General features: G+C 42.5%; 1 protein-coding gene across 1 annotated transcript in view; it reads left to right on the top strand.

Moving 5' to 3' along the window:
- Positions 1-117: 117 nt before the first annotated feature.
- ANKHD1 (ankyrin repeat and KH domain containing 1) overlaps positions 118-21629 on the top strand; it is a gene marked incomplete at its 5' end in the record, with an annotated part of 103537 nt that continues 82025 nt past the window's right edge. Inside the window, 2 exons of the mRNA XM_057409773.1 lie at positions 118-201; positions 14822-14975. Coding sequence (XP_057265756.1) covers positions 118-201; positions 14822-14975 — 238 coding nt within the window. The remainder of the gene's footprint in view (positions 202-14821; positions 14976-21629) is intronic.

The following is a 21629-nucleotide window of genomic DNA, read 5'->3' as shown; positions in this document are numbered from 1 at the left end:
CAGCGTGAGGCCTGTAATCCTCACCGGGGGCCGGTACGACCTCCCGACCAGCCGTGCCCGGCCCTGCCGCGGGCAGCACCTCGCCCGCAGGCCCCGTCCCGCCTGCTCCCGGGGCCGGGGACCCGCAGCCCCCTCCCACCCTCCCGCTCCGGTCTCTCCCCCGGCGGCGGCTCCGGCAGCGACGAGGACGAGGTGTCCGAGGTGAGCGATCCCGCCGGCGGGCCCAGCCCTCCCCCTCCCCTCTGCCGCTTCCTGACAGGCCCTGCCGCCCGCCCTCCCGCTCGCCGGGCCTGCCGCCACCAGGCGGGCGCTTGGCGCCTTCCCGACCGGGCGCGGGGGTCACGGGCCGCACCACACCCCGCTTCCCCCCGCGCCGGCCCGGGCCTCCCCGCCGCCATGGGCGTGAGCGGCCGCACCGGAGCCGCGGGGGCGGGGTCCCGGCGGCTCCGCACGGGCAGGGCGGCCCCGGGCCTAGTGCTGAGGCCGGGGAGGAGGGAGCGAGCGAGGGGAGGGGGTTTCGGTACCGCCCCGCCTGCACCCTGCCGAGGCGGTCGGGCCCTCCGCTTGCCGCTGCCTCCCTGCATGCGGAGAGGGGGAAAAATGTCTCCCGTGCTGTTGCCTCCTGATCTCTAGGAGTGGTTTCTACTTTGAACCAGGTTTGGAGGGGGAGGTGAGATCCTCCACCCAGCGGAGAACAAAGTAAAGCCTCCGGCCCCCAGTATTGCTGCCCTGGACTCGGGAGGAAGGATATGGGAGTCCCAGACTCTGCTAAATTCCATATTTCTATACATATATATATATATACACACACACATATACTTTTATACAATAGAAATACTTCTTGCTCAACAAAATGGAAGAGGGTAATGGAGGTGTCTTCCTTTGATCTTCCAAACCTGCAGAGAGTTTGAAAGGAAGGGTGTGGGGGAGGGACTGGAGCCTTATCCCATCCCAAATGGAATATTGTTGGGTCTGTAAATGTGCATCTACTACTGCTTTATGTAGCCTAGGGAGAGAAGATAAACAAAAGCTTTTATCTGTCACTAGTGCCCACTCATCCTGCACCCATGAGTGAATCTTCTCTGAGTTTTTGCTTTTAGAAAGACTGCTTGGGATCACAGTTGCCATTGTAACCCTTATGTAGCCTTGGTGGAAAAGAGGAGAATGTGGCTAGTGCTTGCAAGCTTGTTGCAGTTCCAATGTTTTGTACTTCTGTGTGCTTCTGCAGGAGGAAGAAGATTGTAGCTGAGGCCATACATACCTGTTTTGCTTTGGGGGCCAGGAGTGGGTGCTTTGGTATGTGTCCATATTTCTTTGGAAGAAGTGGAAGGAGGGGACCCTGCATTCATCCTTTTTTGCCTTCCATTGAGGATCCTCTTCTGTCCATCCTTCCTGAGACCCTAACTGGCAGGTCTTATCTGAATAAAAGTGATTAAACTAATGCAGACCCCCATTTGCACTTTGCTTATGACCCCCTCATGGAGTTAAACATTGTGTTAACAGCATGATGTTTAACTAAACGAAAATTGTGATGATCAGGCAGTTGAGTGGTTGCGTGTGAACCTTACTTGTGTGATTGCTATCCTGAGCACAGGATGAGATTACATCTTCAAGTACATACCTGTTTTGGGGAGCTGGAAGGCCCATTGTAAATAGAATTGATGAGTTTCTGCTCTCCAAGATGTCTTTTGTGTCACGATTTAATGTGCATTTGAAGATACTAAAGCAGTAGTTACTGAACCTGGAAAACAATGAGAAATTGGTGTTTGTGGTTCTGTACAAGATGAGCAGGGCTCTGCTTTGAAAGCTTATCCCTTTTGAACCCGCCCCATTATTTAAAGGATGTGAAGATTGAGCAGCTGAGGTGTTTACTAAGCACTCTATTGGTCTTTTGACTAATAGCAAGTATTAAGAAAGGCAGCCTATTAGAAATAATGTGTCTGGGAGGTTGGCATTGAGGTCAAAAAAGAAAGGTTTCCAAACAGCTGTTAAAGTAAAATTACTCATTTGAAAAACCTCGGAAAAGCTTTCTGCTTGAAAATATTTAATAAAGGAGAAAATAAAAAAAGGTTGAAATAAAAATACTTGGAGATTTCCAGAACACACGTTGAGGAATTGGGCTAATCTGGAAGCTGAAATTGCCTGGGGAGTTGGTCTGTCTTGTTTCTGGTTGTGGAAAGTAATCTGGGGAAGAGGTATGGGTGGGAGGATGTGCCCATGTCTGTGCATGGTGCTGGACTCTGCCTGAGGGTGAGAGCACCAAGAGGGATATTGTGCGTATGAGAACTAAAGAAGCACCTGCTGCCAGTGGTTTGGTTTTTGTTTTAACAAAGAAAAGTCAGTTAAACTCTGGGATGGAACACTGCAATCCTTGAAGAGCACTGCCTTGAAAACCCAGTGACTGTTTGGACTGTGGTCTTGTGCCATGAGTCACTGATCTGGGTGTATGCCTTCAGCTATTACCAGTGAGTGGAATTAGTGAGGACTAGAAGGGGGAATTAAAATAAATAAAATGAGTGTTTGCTGTCCTGCCTTGTTCTGTACTCCTGCCTCTGCTTTTGAAGTCATAAAAATAATGGCACAATATTCTGTAGGCTCTGCTGTCTGTCAGCAGTGCTTTTAGGTTTTGTATCCTTGTATTAGTCCAAGTTAATATGCTAAAATAAAATCACCAGTGAAGCTCAGGATGAGGAATGCAATGAAGTATCTATCTAGAGAATGAAAAGAGCAATAGATTTTAGCTTAACTTTAAAGAAATATATTGCATTTCTTTTATCAGATATTCAAGTAGTTTATGGTGAGAGCACTGTCCCCATTTTACAGGTGAAGACAGGGTACTGTTCTGTGTTGCAGAACTGGGAGAGAACTGAAAGCTTTCTGGTTTCCTAGCTTTGTGCCCACTTATGGGAGTCACCAAGCTGTGGCTGGGAATGCAGGGACTGAAGTGGGTCCCATATAGATGAGTTGTGTCAGGTCTGTAAGGTAGAATTTAAATGCAGCTGTACAGAATATTTTCTAGAATTACCAGTTAAAATTATCACATGCAAATAGAGACAATTGCAAGCTGAAGCATGCCTTTGGGCATGGAGGGATGAGGCCAAGAGGCTTTGCGCTCTTCTGTGTGAAACAGAGGGCATTTGGAGGAGCTTTTGCCACTGGTTGCAGCCTGAGAGATGAGGTGGTTTTGACCTCAGCGTAGATAGTCGCCTTCTAAGCTTGATCAGGGTTTGGACACTACCTGCAACTTACTTAGAGTGAGATCTTGGTGTAATTCTAAGTGTGTTACTACTGCTCCTTGTGAATTTTGATGGCGCTTAAAGTGGTGCCATAGGCATGAGCATTAAACAGCCTCCTTCATGCTAGTTGTGAAGCCTGTAGGTCAAGGTGAAGGTGTGCTGGCAAGGTGGTGATTAATAGTGTGTGTAGATGAGGTCCATTGGGTCCTTGGTGGTTGAGAGCTTCTGGCCACAAAGCACAGAGGTTCTTATCAAAAACCATTGTGGCAGACAACTGGGCTGTACAAATAGAGACTTGAAGCAGGTGATAAATATGGCAGTGTTAGTGTTCACAGGATTGTGTGGTTTGCTGATCTGTTGTAAATCAAGTAGGAGAAGCCAGCTGTGCTGGCAGAAGTACCAGAGGAGCTTGGAGCTCAGTTCCATAAGTGGCTTTTGGTTGTGAGCTTATCAATGCAGCAAGTCGCTTGTGTTCTGTGATTCAGGGTTTTGGAGGACTTCAATGGCAACTGGAGCTCACCCACCTCTTGGCTATGGAGTCAGCTCAGCTCTCGGCTTCCTTCTCCAGAGCAGGCTGCCTGCCTCCACCAGCTTGCCTTACTTAAGCCTGTACCTATTGCATAAGCCTCTGGGGATATTTACATAAAGCATAATTAAAAATTACACATAACCTACCTCCTGTGATGAGTAGAATTAATAGTTGAGTGGCATGCACTCCAGTTTCAGTACTTGAAGATTTTGTGTGGGGCTTTGTCTTCACCCCTCCCCCTGTAAATCTGAGTTCTCTTAATTTTTAAACTGGGTTTTGAATTCAGAGTAAATACTGAGGTAGTTGTTTTAAATTGTCAGTGTAGTCTGTTAAAGTCGTTGCTATGTGAACCTGCTGAACATGGCGCTGCTTGTTAAATGACATATGTGGTATAGCTTTGACTTCTTAGATTAATCCTTATACATTTCAATTTTTCTGTATTATATTTGAATTAATATAAATGGCAGCATTGTCTTGACCATAAGGAATAGTAATTCAAAAAGCTAATGTAAATTCAGGTAGATAATATTAGGCAGAAAAGCCTTTTCTCTGAAAAAATGTAAGTTTCAGTTAGCAGTTAATGTTTTTCTTCCTTTGAGCAGCTCTTTCAAAGTGCAGGGATGAAGACATGGAACAAACTGGAAAATTTTCTTGAAGAATTATTCACTGATTAGAATACATGGAGGGTTAATGGATCCAAAGGTATTGAGATGTGATGCTGAAGGATTCAGAAAGCTAATTAGTAGTATGGTGTTTGTTCATTCCCAGCCTGACTTGGCATCTAATTCCTGGAAAAATCTTGGTAGATATCTCAGTAACTTTGAAAGTGTGGCCTTGGGTAGCCAGAAACAATCTCTCTGGTTGTGGGTAACACTTAATATTCAATAACCCTTTAAAATTAACTGATTTGCAAAGTTTTTTACAGAACTCATTTCCCTTTAATGCAGCTTGACCCAGTTGAGTACGTGACCTAAAATAAATGTCAGCAACCGTTTTCTAATGATAGGTGTAGAAAGTAAAGATGTGAAATACTACTGTGTAATTATATAAATATGTGGTGCTGCCCCTTGGTAAGGAGACATTCACCAAATTTAGCAGAACATTTATATAGAGTTACAAATTTGCACATAGGTTTCACCGGTCCATTAGTTACAGTCTGGGGTGGGGAAGAAGGGTTCATTTGAGCATTAATGTAAGGCCAGGCTACAGCTGGTAAGACCCCAGTCCTTGTGTTCTGGTTCAAACTGGGGCTACCCAGCTGCTCCCCCTGTGGGCTTGACAGTGGGATGCTCTTCTCCTTCAGAGGATCCTGCAATACAGCTGTAAGGACAGCTGGATGGTGCTGTGCTTAGAGCTCAAACTAACCTTGTGATGTTCACTCTGATGAAGGGTGAGTGTGGAGAGAAGGGCAATACAAAGGGAGTCCTTTCCTTCTGCACATGTGGCCTGCCCTTTAAAGTTGGGAGCAGCGACATTACTGAGTTGGCTGCTTGTTGGAGGAGTTCAAACCTGGGATTAGACCCTACAGGTAAGGAGGCTGCATAGTTTTGATCTTAGAGGTCATTTGAGTTCTTGTAACATGCATGAAGATTCCTTAGAAGTATCAAGCTGTTCAGGGTAAAAGTGACTCTTGGATTTAAAACAGAGGCAAGTCTGACTTACATGTAAAAAAGAACCTTTCTTAAGTTTGTTTCTCACTTAAAATTTAATGAAGCAAGAAAAATAACTTGTGCATTTTGTGTGAGGACTGTGTGCAGATCTTAGTGTTTAAGTTGATCTCTGAAGCTTCAGTCTTCGATAGGGTGCTTTTATTTTCCTTCTGTGGATACTTTATTTCCTACTAGCACCTCTTGTACCATGCAGACACCATCTGAAGACCTTTTGCTGACAGTATCACAGGATACTGCATCAGAAGGAGCGTAACCAGCAGGTTGAAGGAGGTGATCCTGCCCTTCTACTCTGCTCTCGTGAGATCTCACTTGAAGTATTGTGTGCAGTTCTGGTGTCCTCAACGTAGAAAAGACATGGAACTGTTGGAACAAGTCCAGAGGAGGGCCATGAGGATGATCAGGGAACTGGAGCACCTCCTGTATGAAGATAGGCTGAGAAAGTTGAGGCTGTTCGGCCTGGAGAAGAGAAGGCTGCGTGGAGACCTCGTAGCAGCCTTCCAGTACCTGAAGGGAGCCTACAAGGATGATGGAGAGGGACTCTTCACTAGGGACTGTAGTGCTAGGACAAGGGGTAACGGGTTAAAACTCAAACAGGGAAAGTTTAGATTGAATATAAGGAAGAAGTTTGTTTACTGTAAGGGTGGTGAGGCACTGGAATGGGTTGCCCAGGGAAGTTGTGAATGCTCTATTCCTGGTGATGTTCAAGGCTAGGTTGGACAGAGCCTTGGGTGACATGGTTTAGTGTGAGGTGTCCCTGCCCATGGCAGGGGGGTTGGAACTAGATGGTCTTAAGGTCCTTTCCGACCCTAACTATTCTGTGATTCTGTACTGTGAGCAAAGCTTCAAAAATCGGTGATTTGTTCAAGTACTCTTGTAAGTTTGGGATTTTTTTGTGATCCAAATGCTTGGCTCCAGGGATTATCTTATAGAAACTTTCTCATTGATTCCTCATACGACTTGGAGTTCTGTGATAAACTATTAAATTAGTTTACCTTTCAAGTTACAATTTTTTTTTGTAGCAGCCTTGTATTGTAGTCTGTATTATAAACCCATGCTTCCTCTGAATAAGAGGGAAAAGGGGTACAGGTGAATTAATATTTAGATACAAGAGTTCATTTAGTTAGGGTTACATGCTTGTCTAAACTCTAACCTCTTGGTATACCCTATTAATAGCAAGTTTCTGTATTTCTCCTCTCCCTCTGCTTTATCTGAATCTTGCAGAGTCTTCTCAAACTTCTTTTCATCTTTAGCTCTTGTGAAGCATCCTAGACTTTGAAAGAAGTGTCCTAGACCCAGAAGGGTTGCTCGTGGTTGAGTTACTATGTTGTATTTGTCAGAATGCTGGTGGTGAGGGTGAACACATGTGGCTGGCTCCTATGACCAGGAGAGGTTTTGGGAGCCACCTGACTGTGTGTCTGTCCTGCAGAAGAACTGTTTCCTATTTATCACATAAAGAGATGGGTGTTTTAGTGGCTGATGAACAACTGAAAAGCACCTCTCTGGTATTTTTAACATTTCCTGGGCATTAAGTTTCAGCTAGGTCCATAAGTTACTCTCATTTGCCTTCAGTAAAACATAGAGATTACTAATTAACTAAGAATTTCTTCTAGGAAAATCCCTAACCTTGTTGAACTCTTCCCTTTCCGAAATCATGAATAAAACGAATGGTGTCACGTGGTGGGTAGGTAGTCAATCAGTCCTACTTCAAAACAAGGGAAAAGAGGAGGCTGATTTTGAGCCTTGTTCGTCCATCATGGTAGCTTCAGAGCATTGCCTGTTGGGAGCATGTGTTCATCCACAATGTGACAGGGTAGCCAGGGGAAAAGGGAGTCTGTGAGCTGGATACATACCATTTAGGATTTGTGAGGGCAAACTCAATACCTTATATAAATAAAATATATAAAGGGACCTCAAGGATCATCTGGTCCAACCTTTCTAGACAACGCATGACCCAGACTAGATGTCCAGGCACCTTAGAAGTGTCCCATATTGGGGAATCCATCCCTTCCCTGGGGTGATGATTCCAATGGCTGGTGGTTCTCAGTGAGTTTTTTTCCTCTATTGTCCATTTAGAATCTCCCCAGGAGTAACTTGTGCCCGTCTCCTCTCATCTTTTCCATGGAACTCCTTGTAAAAAGGGAGTTGTCTTGGATGGGTATGAGCTTTTACATCTGCAAACAAATGCATTTGTTCATCTTCTGGTTTTGAAATTGTCTTCTCTTTGGTGTAATGATTGGGATTTAATACTTGAGCAAGAATCCCAGCCTGAAAGCCTTGGCCACATTAACACAACAAGCCTGTTGTATGTTCTAGTAGATAAGGATGTTGAGGAACACCTCCTGTTTCTTGGTTTAGGTGAGGGAAGAAGGGCTGTTTTTGCAGTAGGCAGTAGGGAATTTTAAAACCAATGTGAAGTTGGAGTATTGGAAACATGATTTAGAGTGGACTGAGGTAGAATATGTGAAATTGAGTGCTTAATGTAAGTGATGCTTATTTTAGGAAGGTTTACTGGTCTCGTTCAGTGGTTTTCATCAGCATGAAGATTGCACATGTCAAGAGCAGGTACTTGATTCATGTGAATTTTGAATATACTTCATTTGTCAGTTCCAGGTCTCTAAATGGCAGTTCCTGGCTGCAGAAGATTCTCTTGAACATCAGGAAAACTTAGTCATAATTATTTGTTTATCAGACATTGAATGTGTGATGGCTGCAGGCTGGCTTGTAACAGGTTGGGTTTGGGTTTTTTTTTTTGCTAGCAGCGACTGAAATGAGTCATCTTTCTTTTCTGCTATACAGAGAAACTTTTTCATGTTGCCAGCCTATTGTGCCAAGAGGATTGAACCTGTGTTTTCTGTGGCTGAGGTTTTTTGAGGGCTAACTGGGAGTTCAGTTCTGTCTTAGGCTTATTGTAGTGTAACATAAAAATGAATTGGAGATGGAAGAGTCATGTATCAGACCGCTCTGTCCAGAGGCATGTGATAAGGTGTAATTTGTAGTATTCAGAGCTACTTAAATTGGCATAAGAATATCTAGTGTCAGTTGAGTGCTGAAGAGAGAATTTAGGTAAGTGGTTAAATTCACGTGAACCGTTTGACAGATGCTCATGGAAGCCTGCTTTTGTGTTCAGTTATTAACACAAGAAAACTGAAAGCCCAGGATCTACAGTCTCTGGCATGGAGGAGCAGTCCCATGCAGCATGAATTTTGGTTTATTATTTTATCTGCATGTTTCAAATACTAGCTATCATTTTGGGCATGGAGTAGTGACTTGTGGTGCCAGGCTCCAGATCCATTGATGAGGCTGGACTGAGCAGAGAGGAGCTGCCTTATGAATGTTGGTTTGCTCCTTGCTCATTCTTACCCATCATTTTAGTCAGCTGAAGTTAGTGCTGAGATCTGTTTGAGTGGGTGCTAATACATCAAGAACACAGAACACAGGTTTATATGTGAATATCAGGTGTGTGTGTGTGTGAGGCAGTTGCCTCCAGTTATGAAGCATGAAGTTGTGTCCATTTTTATTTATGTTGCATCTGTAGCAGGGCTTGCAAAATGAACCTGTTTTGACATGAACCTGTTGCAGCCCAGATCCTATAGTTGCTTGTTTCATGATCTGGTAATTGCTTCATAGATATTGGAATAAAGGCTGTCCTTCAGGTAATCTTGCCTCATGTTAGTCAACTTCCTATTGTAGTTGAAGCTAACCAGATCTACACCCCTCCTCTCTGCCACACTCCCAATCTAATTTCCTGCCTACAAAACTTGCAGGCTGCTAAGCAAAGGCAGTGTGCAGGTAATAACAGCTTCTCTTAAATGTGGGGGGCACTTGGGCTTCTAGCCTTGCAGGGATCTGAGTTGATCTAATGGCTTGCTATTAGCAGAAGTACAATGTTCCAGCTTATCAGACCTCTCTGGTAAGTCCATAAAATTCAGTAAAGTGGTAGAAAATTATTTGTGCCTGCCTCCCTACTGCCTGAATTTCATCCCTTTTTGATGGGTTAAATCAGGTGAAAATACCCACGTTTGGGTGTGTGCTTTCCTATTCCTTTAGGCCATCTCTTGAAACTGAAATAGTAATGTCAGGAAGATACCTTAAGTAGGTGGAAAATTGTTTGACTGGCATGGGGAGGGCAGCACTGAAAAGCACATTTTAAGGTAAAACAGAGCCAGGCCTTTTGCTAGTGTGAGTCTACACCAGGGTGTAGTGATGCGCTTGTCACAGCAAGTTCCTACAAGTGCCATGTCAGTGACAAAAGGCTTCACTTTACTTTCTCTTTGGAATAATTATTTTTAGTAGTTTGAGGCAAGCATTCTTTATATGTGGAATTTAAAGGGGTTTGAGGTCAAACTTGAAACAAACTCATTTTCAGTTTTCACTTAGTGTTATGGTATGTGACGTCCTGTCACAGAATCACAAAATCAGACTGGTTTGGGTTGGAAGGAACCTTAAAGCTCATATGATTCCACCCCCTGCCGCAGGCAGGGGCACCTTCCCCTAGAGCAAGTTGCTCCAAGCCCCAAACCAGCTCCAAGGTGCAGCCTGGCCTTGGGGTATCAGTATTTCTCAAAACTTTTAGAGCAGGATTACAAGTGTTAATCAGGTATTGGCATTCAGTGTAATAAAGGGCATGATAACATAAAGCATCAAAGGTTGGGTTTATCAGACAAAACCACAATATCTTCCTAGTGTGCAGTGCTGCAGTAGGACCACATCTTGTTAATTATGGAATGAAAATAGTTTAAATATAGATGATCTATTTCAGCTTCATAGGCATGAACTTTCAGCCTGGCCTACAGGCCTATATTAGCTTTAAGGAAGCCAAGGTCCCTCTGCATATATTCAGATGTATTTAGACATATGTCCAAATTGAGTTTTTACAGCAATAATTAGGAAGGGTTACCTAACACACAATCAGGTAGTCATTTATTTGCATAAGAAATAGGAGTTTAGGAGTCCCAGTTAAGTGCTCAGGTCCTCAGTATTTGTAGTGAGGAGAGTAAATACCCAGAAAAGTGTTCATAGCTCAGGGGCTGTCTGGAAAATGTAAGTTCAAGGATATGATTTAACAGCAGCTTTTGTTTCTTAACCACACTTTGTGCAAAGATAGACTTCCCAGAAGTACTACTTTGGCACAAATGGAAGGGAAAGGTAGAAGAAGTTGTGTTTGCTGCTGCCCTTCTCTGCCTGGGTAGGAGGAGCAGTCGGAAACGGTGCTGGTACAGCTACAGCAGGAAGTAGTTGTCTGTAGCCTGGGTTAGTACCAGGCTGGTGGTGAGCAGGTCTGAGCCATGCTGGGAAAAGGGCTTTGCTTCTAACTCTGTATGTTGTTGCCCATCTTGCAGGAATTGCTGGTATTAATTGTGAAGTCAGTGCTTGCAAAGTCGCCTTTACATATCCCTGACCTGAGGTAAACTCAGTCATGGCATTAACACATAAATACTGCTGTAGCTGACTCCAAATAGCTGCAAATATAGCTGCTACGGAGGGAGCACCAGTGGTGTAACTGGATCTGCAGAGCTGCGAGGCTGCTGCAGTCCTTGGCAGGACTTCAGGGAAGGTCTATGGTTGCTGTGGATGGGTGTGAAACACAGCAATGCAGGGAAGACACTGATGTCCAGCACCCTGTCCTTGGGTCCCATGCAGCTTAGCAGCTTTTTTGAGGTCTGACTGTTCCTATTTGAAGTTGTTTTGGCAGGTAGGAAAATGTCTTGAATATACATCTTCCTAAGGAGCCTTACCAAGGGAGATGCTTATTAACTGCCCAAAGCAGCTCGCAAACTAATCCAAAAATAGCACAGTGCCTGGTTACTCTATCACTTTGCTGCAGATCTGATTAGGATAGAGCGGGGCCTAAATTTTGCCACATGAGTAAGTCTTCCAGGAATGCCAACATGAAATCTGCTTGGGGTTTTGTTTGGTATTTGGTTTTATTGAAGTTTATTTTTTGTTTCTAAAAGTAGAATTTCTTTGATACACTTCAGGTAGTTTAATTTCTTTAAATATGGGGGGGGTTAGTTATTATGATGTGATCATAATAGTTGCATTCACAAGAGACATGACATCCTGTTGTTCAGCTTATTTCTTACTCTGCTATTGATAAGGTATCCAGCTGTTCATCCTCTCTAGCCTTGCCTTAGTGTGTGAGCAAGTGCATGGATTTATAGCAATGTCAGATGGTCTGACTTGAAACCACACTGCAACTTGTCCTGGCAGACTGGCAATAGTACAGCTATTTTCACATGCTGCATATGGATTTTTGGTATTTTCACACTCAAGTTCTGTTTTATTGTGGTTATATTATTAAGCTCTTACTAAAACTCAGAACCTAAAAATTGATGCTCAACATGTGCAGAAGTAACAAAAGCAGCTGCCTTTTCTTGCTGTGATGTAAAACTACAATGAAAATACTGTATATGAAGCAAGTTTTTCTGTGAGACTTTACATGTGTGAGGTCTCTGGAGGTACAGTACTAAACCTGAAGAAGAGCTGAAGGGCAGTGAGAGGTGAAAAGAACAGACTGCACTGATACTACCCAGCTTGTACCCTAAGTGAAAGCTGTGTATCGTGTTTGCGTAATCAGTGTTAGAGACAGACTTCTTTAGAGGTTCCCCTAAGCAAAATGTGCTTCCTGTTGGGAGGAGAGAGAAGAATTCTTTGCAAGTCAATAAGAGCATTTGTGAGTGGTGAATTAACACTGGTTCAGGAGGTGTATTGGTGCAGGTAATGTCCTGTAAATATACAAGTGAGCTTCAGCTGTTGGGGAGAAAATGGTCCATATCTTTACCCAGTTGTCAAAAAGATGAAGTTTTAAAGGTTGCAGCAACTCAGCCTCTGAAGGCTGATGCTAGACTGATGTGCTTGCCTTGGCCTGAGTGTAGCCTGGCTGTTCCTGAGGCTGGGAGGTAAGGCTTGCCAGGAGCCTCCTGGAACACTTCTGCTGTATTTCCTGTTCATATCAGAGCTGTTTCAGGGTAGGTGCCATTTTAACCTGTCTTCAGAAGGAAGGACTGCTGTTACATTTAGTGATGTCATTGGAAAAGACCAAAAAAGTCCATTAGCACATAATAGAATGTCTTGTATGTGTTTCTCAGTTATATGTTATGAATAGTCCCTTATGCACACAGTGGGATTTTCTGCCGGTCACCAGATGACACAAACACTGTTGCAACAGGGATAATAGGAGGGAGGGCCATGAAAAAGGGGGCTGGAGCAGTTCTGCTCTGGAAGCAGGCTGAGAGCTGGGCTTGTTCAGTCTGGAGAAGAGAAGGCTTCTTAAGGGGAGACCTTAGAGCAGCTCCAGTATCTGAAGGAGCTGACAAGAAACCTTTAGAGAGGCTTTGACAATGGCCTGTATGGACAGGACAAGGGGGAATGTCTTTAAGCTGCCAGAGGGGAGATCGAGATGAGCTCTTAGGCAGAAGCTGTTCGCTGTGAGGGTGCTGAGGCGCTGGCACAGGGTGCCCAGAGAAGCTGTGGCTGCTCCATCCCTGGCAGTGTTCAAGGCCAGGTTGGGCACAGCGGCTTGGAGCAAGCTGCTCTAGTGGAAGGTGTCCCTGCCTGTGACAAGGGGTTGGAACTGAATGAGCCTTAAGGTCCTTTCCAACATAAACCAGTCTGTGATTCTATGATAATATTTCTGGCATATTGGTGAGGCAAAGTGCCCTGTGTAGTCCTGGGGAGAAGTGCTTCTGTAGGTAAGGGTGAATTTTTTCCAGAGGTCAGTTTTGCAGCAGGGAGTCCTTAAGCTGCTTAGAGTGACATAACCTGGAATTTGAGTTCTGCAGAGGAGAATCTTACTGTATGGGCACATTTTGCTGTGAGCTGTAAATAGCTGCTATGTTTGTAGTAAAAATCTGTATCGCTGGTTTAGGTCGCTAATTTTCTGCTTGTTTAATGTTCAGCTCTCAAAGCCTGCTGTCTTAGCTTTAATATTGGTGCCTTGGCCCACAGGATGTAATACCTCTCAGCTCTCCAATTCCATATCTCTGTGGGTACAAATGGCACTCATATTCTGTGTTGTGAGACAAGGCCCTCTTTCTTCCTGATGCCCTTTGTATTCCTATGGCGGCACTGCATCTCACCGGGCACAGAGGAATTGGCTTGGACACGGGGAAGACACTGAGGAACAATTACATGGCGAAAAGGGGAAGAAATGACCCTAAGTTGCTCTTGCATGTCAATGCTCTGTGTAGCTCTCCAGCCTCTTGTTACCATTTTCCCCCAATGAATTTGCAGATGGCCTGATTTGATTTGTTGGGTTTTTTACACTTAAAGTATAAACTGTCCCTTTCTTGAGGTGTTTTGGGGTGTTGTGTGGTAGGGCTGAATATGATGAGAGTTTAATGCTGGTGTGAAAAAGGTGGTGGAAGTAGTAGGGGAGAACGGAGAGAGGAAGATGAGGCTGGGGCATAAAGTGGAAAGGGATAGCTGTGGCTGTGTACAGAGCATATCTTGTTTCTGTGGCTTATTTAGGGCACTGTGTGTTGAACAGGTATCTAATTATGAAATAGTGGCTTTATCTTGAAATACTACTGAAAACGCAGGAAAGGATGTCTGAACTTGAGACAAATTCTGAAATGTAGCTGTGCTCTCATTAGAGAATGAGTCAGGTATCCTCCTTGTTTACTCTGGCAAGTTGTCATAGAACTACAGAGTGTGATGTTGTGTAATTCCATGAGCGTGTATTTGGCGATCATGTGGGCCACTGATGGGACAGCATTATTGCTGCTTAGTTGGAGTACCTGCTTGTTAATTGTTCTACATATCTGTTCTTGTCTAGAAAACAATGATTGCGATAATGCTGAGTGCTAGCTTGGGAACAGATGTTTTGGGCTGGCATTTCAGTCAACTCTGGTATTTCTACTCAAAACAAACTCCTTGTTCTGCATTAGTTGTAATTACTTTAAAAATAGAACTAAAGGGTATCTGGGTAAACTATTCAGTCCCCCTCTGGCTCTCAGATAGGTTCAGCTATACAGAAGTCATCTCTGATGGCTTTTTTGAGTAACAAGGTAGGTAGACTTCTGGTGACAAAGATGCTACAGCCTCTGTAGCAGTCTTGTTTTGGTCGTTTAACTGTCCAAACATGCATTACACTTATTGAATATTTAATCTGAGTTGCTATTGCTGTGGTCTAAGATCTTGTTAATTGTAATATTTACAATAAATTGTATTTCATGAAGAGTTATTTCCTTTGTGTTTTCAACTATCTTTTCAGTGAATTGACCATATGGTTTTTACAGTGGTGTCTTATGACCTGTGCAGTTAAACTGTGATTCTGATAGTACAGTTCAAGTATTTCTATGTTTTGTCTACTATTTTAGATTTAGCATGAAACTTCCAAATGGTAATTTTTTTTCTTTTTTTTTTTTTTTAATCTTGGCAAACAGGTTGAATCCTTTATTTTGGACCAAGAAGATCTTGATAACCCAGTACTTAAAACCACATCGGAGTTATTCTTATCAAGCGCTGCAGAAGGGGCGGACTTGAGAACTGTAGATCCAGAAACACAAGCAAGACTAGAAGCTTTACTGGAGGCAGCAGGTACTTTCTTTGTGTAGTTTCTTCCTGAACACAACTTGGACACAGATCTGCAATGTGTACATTTTGACCCTAGTGGCATATGCACAAGTCTGGACATTTTCCCTGACCACGGAAAACAAGCTCAGTTCTTACAGGTGTTGAGGGTTGCTTGGTCTACTCTTCCTGTACATATAAAGTTAGAAAACTTAATTTTAATTAAATGGTATTTCATTTACCAGATAAGATTGCACATGTTACCAGAGAGAAGATTAAAGGGGAGAGAATGGAAGGAATTAGACTTGCAAAAATTACTTTTTTTTTCTCTACTGCTTTGGTCAGTATGTAATTATTGATTCATTGCTCCAGAAATTTGCAGGTGAAATATTTGTTTCTTTGGTTTAACTTTCACAAAAATATTTTTCCATCCTGGAGTTCTGGGATGTGACTGGAAAATACATACTTAATATTCATGTTTGAGAACTAACTAGATGAACCAGATAAATATTAGTTCTGTAGTGAAAGCCTGACTAATTCAAGTCTTGCTAAGGTTTGTGACTTGGGTATCCATGATGAATTTGAAAATTATTTGTTAGTTTCAAAATTCCAAGGACAAAAAGATGTGAGAACCCTGTTTTGAAACAAATCCTGTTTAATCATGATGGGTACATACTCAGACAAATAGTAATGTGCTGAAACTGGAGTTTTCAGATTTAAGCTTTGAGCACACGAGAGCTAAATGAAATAGTGTTTATTTGCAGGTGTTTAGTGTAAAGCTACATACAGTCTTAAAGGAGAGTTTCATCCTGAGGAAGGAGGATGCAAGGGGCTGTGGGATTGTCTCTCTTTGTATTTTGAATTTGAAAAACCTCTGCAACTTAGAACATAGCATAGCTTTTGTCAGCAGAATGATGCAGGAGCCCTAGTGAAAGGTCGTTCCTTAAAATGATTCTAACTTGATGTAACTCATGGGGGACCAAACTTTGCTTTGCAGGGAATAGAGACAATATCTGGTATGCTCCAGACACTAAAAGAGTGTGAATAATTTGATCCTGATAATTTGTGCTCAGTTAACAGTTGGACTTGATGATCTTAAAGGTCTTTTCCAATCTAAATGATGCTATGCTATGATCCTTTTTAAGTATTTTTAAAAATGAAAATCAGTTTGACTCATGCACCTGATGACTGATGTGTCCTGAAACCTATGGTTAGCTTGATAAATGGTCAGTGGAGATGTCTGGTAGTTAGTGTTACAAGGGCAGTCTCTAGACATGCTTACATTGAGGGGTTGCAGTGTTCAAAATGATTTCATGGTGTTTAACAAATTGCTGCCTGTGATGCCTGTGAGAATGTTTTCTGTAGACATGAAGCAGTAGATGGCCCCTTGTCCCCAGAATTAAATGATCTGTTTTCAGTCTGGGGTTTCCATGCTTTTATTCCCCGAGTGCTTGGAGTAGGGATATAGAAAGTGGGCAGAACAGAAGGAATCTGGAAAGAAGAGCAAATAAACACAAAGAAGTTGCTTTTATTTGGGGGTTCCATCTTCCTCTCTAAAAAGACTGGACAAAATGAATGCCTCTTAATGAATGTGTGAGACTGAAAGATTGAAAACAGTCTTGAGAAAGTCTTAAGAGTTAAGCAGTACTTGTCTTTCCCACTGGGAATTTGAACACTAAAAATACCAAGAGGCTTAGCTAAAGAAGACACTGAGAATCTGGTAATTTATTAAGAAAAGTCATAATCTGAAAGTAATTGCAAAAGAAAAAGTGGTTTTGGGGGGTGTTGTATCTTCTCTGTGTTTCTCTGGCAGGTTTGACTGAAAATACTGTTTCCAGTCTTAAGTGGGCTTCTGGGTTTCCATCGTGGTAACGTAGTGGCCTCATGTTGGAGCTTTGTATTGTTTTGCACAAGATTTCTCCAGTTATTTTAGTCACATTTTAGTTCCTAGTATTAGGGATAGGTTGCAAAAGTAGATGGCAGAGCTATTGCTCAAACAAGTATTTCGGCTACTGCCTTGTCTGATGTGGTTTCCAGGGGAGCTTGGCCTTCGTTGTGATGATCCCCTCTCCTGTGGGAGGCTTGATTCCAACAACCTAGAGCAAAATCAGTCTTGCTTTTAGTGTCTCAGATTTCTCATGGTTTCTCACATACTGGGTTCGTGGCTGTGTCATGAGGATCTTAATGAGTATGACTTGCAAAACTAGTTTTGCTCATTCTCCATGAATCCTTTAATGCTCAGCTCTCACATGGTCTTCTGTTTATTAATTCTGGAAGGTAAGCTCTACCAACTGCAGCCAGGTGGGATGTTGTTCTTCAGATTACTTATGCAGAAGTGGTTTTCAGCCATTGCAGGCTTTCAGATTTGTGTGAGTTTTTGTTTTTCTGTAGCTGTCTTGATAGTTGCTTAGGCCTGCGTATGCAAGTGTGGAGGCCAGAGGTTAGTTGAATAGCTTAAAAATGTTTCTATACATTACATTTACCCATCAGAAGAGTGCTGGATATTTTTTTGCAGTTTAGCTTGTTTATTCTGTTTCCAAGAGGGCTTACAATATTTTGTGGGTTTGGATGCTGAGGGTGATGGCCTTAAGTAGAATATCTAGCAAGAGGGTTGTGCCTTGCCCCCTCTAACACAACAGCAAGTACACACCTACGTACATACATGTGTGCCCACAAACAGGGGTTGCATATTCCCTACATTTACTAGGTCCACTGAAAGCCTGGCTGGTTAGCTGTAGTTTGGACAATGATATTTCCTTCCGTAATGTGTTTAGGCAAAGCACAGGCACTTTGTTAATGAACAGTCATCTTTAAACAACTGTCAGTGATTGTATTATTTCACAAGAAAAAATAGTTTTACTTTCTGAAGACTGAGAGGCTTCACTGTTCTGTGAGCATCAGAAATAGGAGTTGGTTTTGTCTTCAGAAATTGAGGATGAATTAAAACAATTGAATCCTGTTCTTTGGGAAGCTATCCTAAGCAAACCAGGTCGTTTTAATATCTTCCTTTAGTTTGACTCCATGTAGCAAAGAAGGGATTTAAAGGTAAAATGACCTTTGGAAAGAGAACCATACTGTTGGGAGATTTAATTAAACAGATTCTTAGTGTTCTGACAGGGCATAAATGTTCTGCACTACACACATTCAATTCTCCTGTTAATTAGGGTGCTGTTAATATCTTAAAATAATAAACCATCTCTGAAGAATCTTGATTCTTCTGTGGCTCCTCAGTAAAGTTGCATATTAAATCCTCTTCTTAGGGACAGTAGTTGACTGTTGGAGGATCACAGAATCACAAAATGTTTTGGGTTGGAAGGGACCTTAAGGCTCATCCAGTTCCAGCCCCTTGCCACGGGCATGGACAGCTTCCATTAGTGCAGGCTGCTCCAAGGCCTGTCCAACCTGGCTTTGAACACTGCCAGGGATGGGGCATCCACAGCTTCTCTGGGCACCCTGTGCCAGCACCTCAGCACCCTCACAGGGAAGAACTTTTGCCTAAGAGCTCATCTCAGTCTCCTCTCTGGCAGGTTAAAGCCATTCCCCATTGTCTTGTCCTTACAGGCCATTGTCAAAAGCCTCTCTAAAGGTTTCTTGTCAGGCCTTTAGGCACTGGGAGCTGCTCTAAGGTCTCCCCTTAAGGAGCTTTCTCTTCTCCAGCCTGAACCAGCCCAACTCTCAGCCTATCTCCAAATCAGAGCTGCTCCAGCCCTTGCAGCATCTCTGTGGCCTCCTCTGGTCTCACTTGATGACAGGAAAGCTCTTTACTGCAGTGAATGGATGGTTGTAGCATTCAGAGCTCTTGCTATTCTTGGCAGGTTCCTCCTTAGGTCTTTCAACATCTGTTCTTAAAAGGGCAAACTTGCCTCTGAAGACTTGGGAAGCTTGACAGGTGAAAGCTGTTTCATTTTCTGTTCCTATCTTTTATAACCAACAGGAAGGGAAAATTCCTTGCTTCTGTAATGCAGTCCTCTGTCTGGAGTACAAGTTGTTTCTTAAAGAGGATAGAGAAAGGTGGCCAAATAAAAATCCCTTATGCCTGTTTGGTCTTTCTGCACCCAAACCACAGAATTCCATATGAAGCAGGTACCATACCCAGTTTGTAGTGTTCCAGCATGAGTTTGCTGATTTTTCTGGGAAATGACAGAATGCTACTGAACTGCCTTTTTTTTTTTTTTAACCTGAGGAAATAGCTCAGGTGCCTGTGTCCTGTGTGCTCCTTCTCAATCTGAGTGTTGCAGGACTTTGGCAGTGAAGCATCAAGAAACAGATGCAGAAGAAAGTGAGAAGAAACACTTCTTCTAGTGTTGGAGCACTTGGCATTACTGTTGAGTATTTACACAGGGAGGAGTTTTGTTAGCAGGGAGTACTTCGGGAGTCCTACTGTGGTTTATAAAGAGGCTTGTGAGGAGAATCAGGCTAGTTTGGAGAGGAACCATGTTCAGCTGTGGGTTTGCTTAATGAAACAGAGGTGAGTAGTCCATTGTTGTGTTCAGACGGGGAGCAGAGTTACGCACATCCTTCTTTCCTGTTGAAATACAGGATTAAAGGTGACCAGAGACCCTCACATAGATTGGTGTATTTGAGACTTCAGGGGATTAAATCAAGTGTAAATGGTAAAAGAGAAATCTAGTTTTAGTAAATTTTTGTTAATCCCTGTTGGATTTCAGTACTTAATTCAGGCATAAGAGCATTTTACTGTGCTTTGGAAAGCTGGTGGGATGAAATGGGAGGGAAAGAGGTTGAGTATTCTGGAACTGGGGAAGGCAAAAAGTGGAAGCAATCACCTGCTTAGTAGAAATACAGAACACAGGTCAAAATATGAATGGGTCCAGATAAAACCTGCCTGCTTTGGGGTACACTGAAAGGACAGAGTGAGATTCGGCAGTTGTAAAACTGAATGCTTTCCCCTGTGTGTATGTGTATCTATATTTACTCTCTTGCCAAGCTGTTGACCAAACCTACTTCTGTTTTTTTGTACGTGATGTGACCAAACCCATTCATTATTCAGTAACAGCAAGAGATTGTTTGGTTAAAATAGATTAGTTTCCCCAGCATTAGGGGGCTTGAATGTGACAAGGTAGACCTGTAATCCAGCAATACAGGGAGTGAGCTGTGGACTAAAAACAGTTCAGAAGATGAACAGCTTGCTTTCACTGTGCATCAAGAGACTCCTTGACAAGTGTCAGTGACACTTTGATCATGTACTTTGTGATCAATAAGATTCATATGGGTGTAGTGTTTCTTTTCTTAGGTCTGATGAGTAACTTGTGATTTAAATGGATGTAGGCATCTAGTCCGTTAGAAATGTAACCTGTGAAGGATTATCTGGGTTCTGCTTCCAACTGTAGAAGTTGAAGGCTGCGGAAAACAGAAGGGTCATGTTTGTCAATTTGATGGCTGCAGCTTTCAAATTGTGCTGGTGGAATGTAACACACATGTTTCTAGGTCTGTATTGGTGTTCTTAAATAAAAAATAAGAGGGTTTTTCTTGGGGACAAATCTGAGAGGATTGCTGGCATTGGAACAAAGATAGGACTTTATTGTAAAGATGTAGCAGTGTCAAATTCGAAGTATGTTTAGCCATCTTCAACATGGCAAAAGCCTTAACCTTAGTCCAACATTTTAAATTTTTAAATCAAGAAAGGTTTTTCAGTTTGATCTGATGTGAAATACTTGGTGTTACATGGACACAGGATAGGGAATGAATAGAGAAACCGTTCTCATTAAGAAAGCTTGAATAAGGTTTATTCTGGTGCTTCTTTAGTGATCAAAGCGGAACTAAAATCACTTCTGGTTAACTAGGAAACTTTGGCCTTTTGAAACATTGGCACATTACAGTAACTTGCTTATTTTCTTTCTTTGCCATTTAAAGATTCAGAGTGGGAAGGAATATATGGTATGTGAAACACACAGATGTGTTGTGCTTTTGAGTAAGTTGAATAAACTGTCTGAATTTTGTGCATGTAATTGAATTATTAATCTTGTATTTCTCTGAGGTTTTGCATGATTTAAGTATTTTTTTTTCTAATCTAGTAGGCTTTTAGATTAGAAAAAGTCCAGTCTAATCCTGTTCTCAGTCAAATTAACTTCCATACTTTGAAAGTGTGTTAAATGTCCCAGCTTCATATTTTTTGACTCTTTTTCAGTTGGAGTTTGCTGTGAAGAACAGTTTTGTTGTTGTAACACTTAAATTGGTTCTTTAGGTGTCAGACAGCTCCGTTATCTCACCGGAGCTGCTCCTGGAATTCTTGGGCAAAGATGATTCTGAGATTTTTAACTTTTCTTCAGTAGGAATGGGGGTGGGAAGAGACAAGTCAAAACATTGGGGGGTTTAATTTGTGATGTATTAAATTTGGCCAGGGTACTCCTCAGTCTCTTAAGCTGCTGCATATTTATATATATCTGTCTATATAGATATTGGAAGTAATCATAGTGAATTAGCCAGTGCTTCATGACCATATCATAAACAGCTCTCAGTTCTTCTTTTAACATGATTTTTCAAAGGCCTGGATATGTTTTTTTCATGAGCTCAATTTTTTGGTTTACTTCTGTCTTTTTTTATTTTTTTTTTTTTTTTTAAAATGCAAGTTGGATTCTTCTGCAAGATAAAAATCCCCTTTGCTCTCCTGTTCCAGTATGGGGAGATTCCTGGTTAAAAACTCTTCCATTCAGTATGGTTTTC

This window comes from Pezoporus wallicus, unplaced genomic scaffold (genome assembly GCF_028554395.1).
Source record: "Pezoporus wallicus isolate ANWC-B61680 ecotype Strahan unplaced genomic scaffold, APGP_CSIRO_Pwel_v1 contig_4309, whole genome shotgun sequence".
NCBI classification, from domain to species: domain Eukaryota; kingdom Metazoa; phylum Chordata; class Aves; order Psittaciformes; family Psittacidae; genus Pezoporus; species Pezoporus wallicus.
Note: the sequence above shows the minus strand (reverse complement) of the source record. Positions and strands in the feature narration are given on the sequence as shown.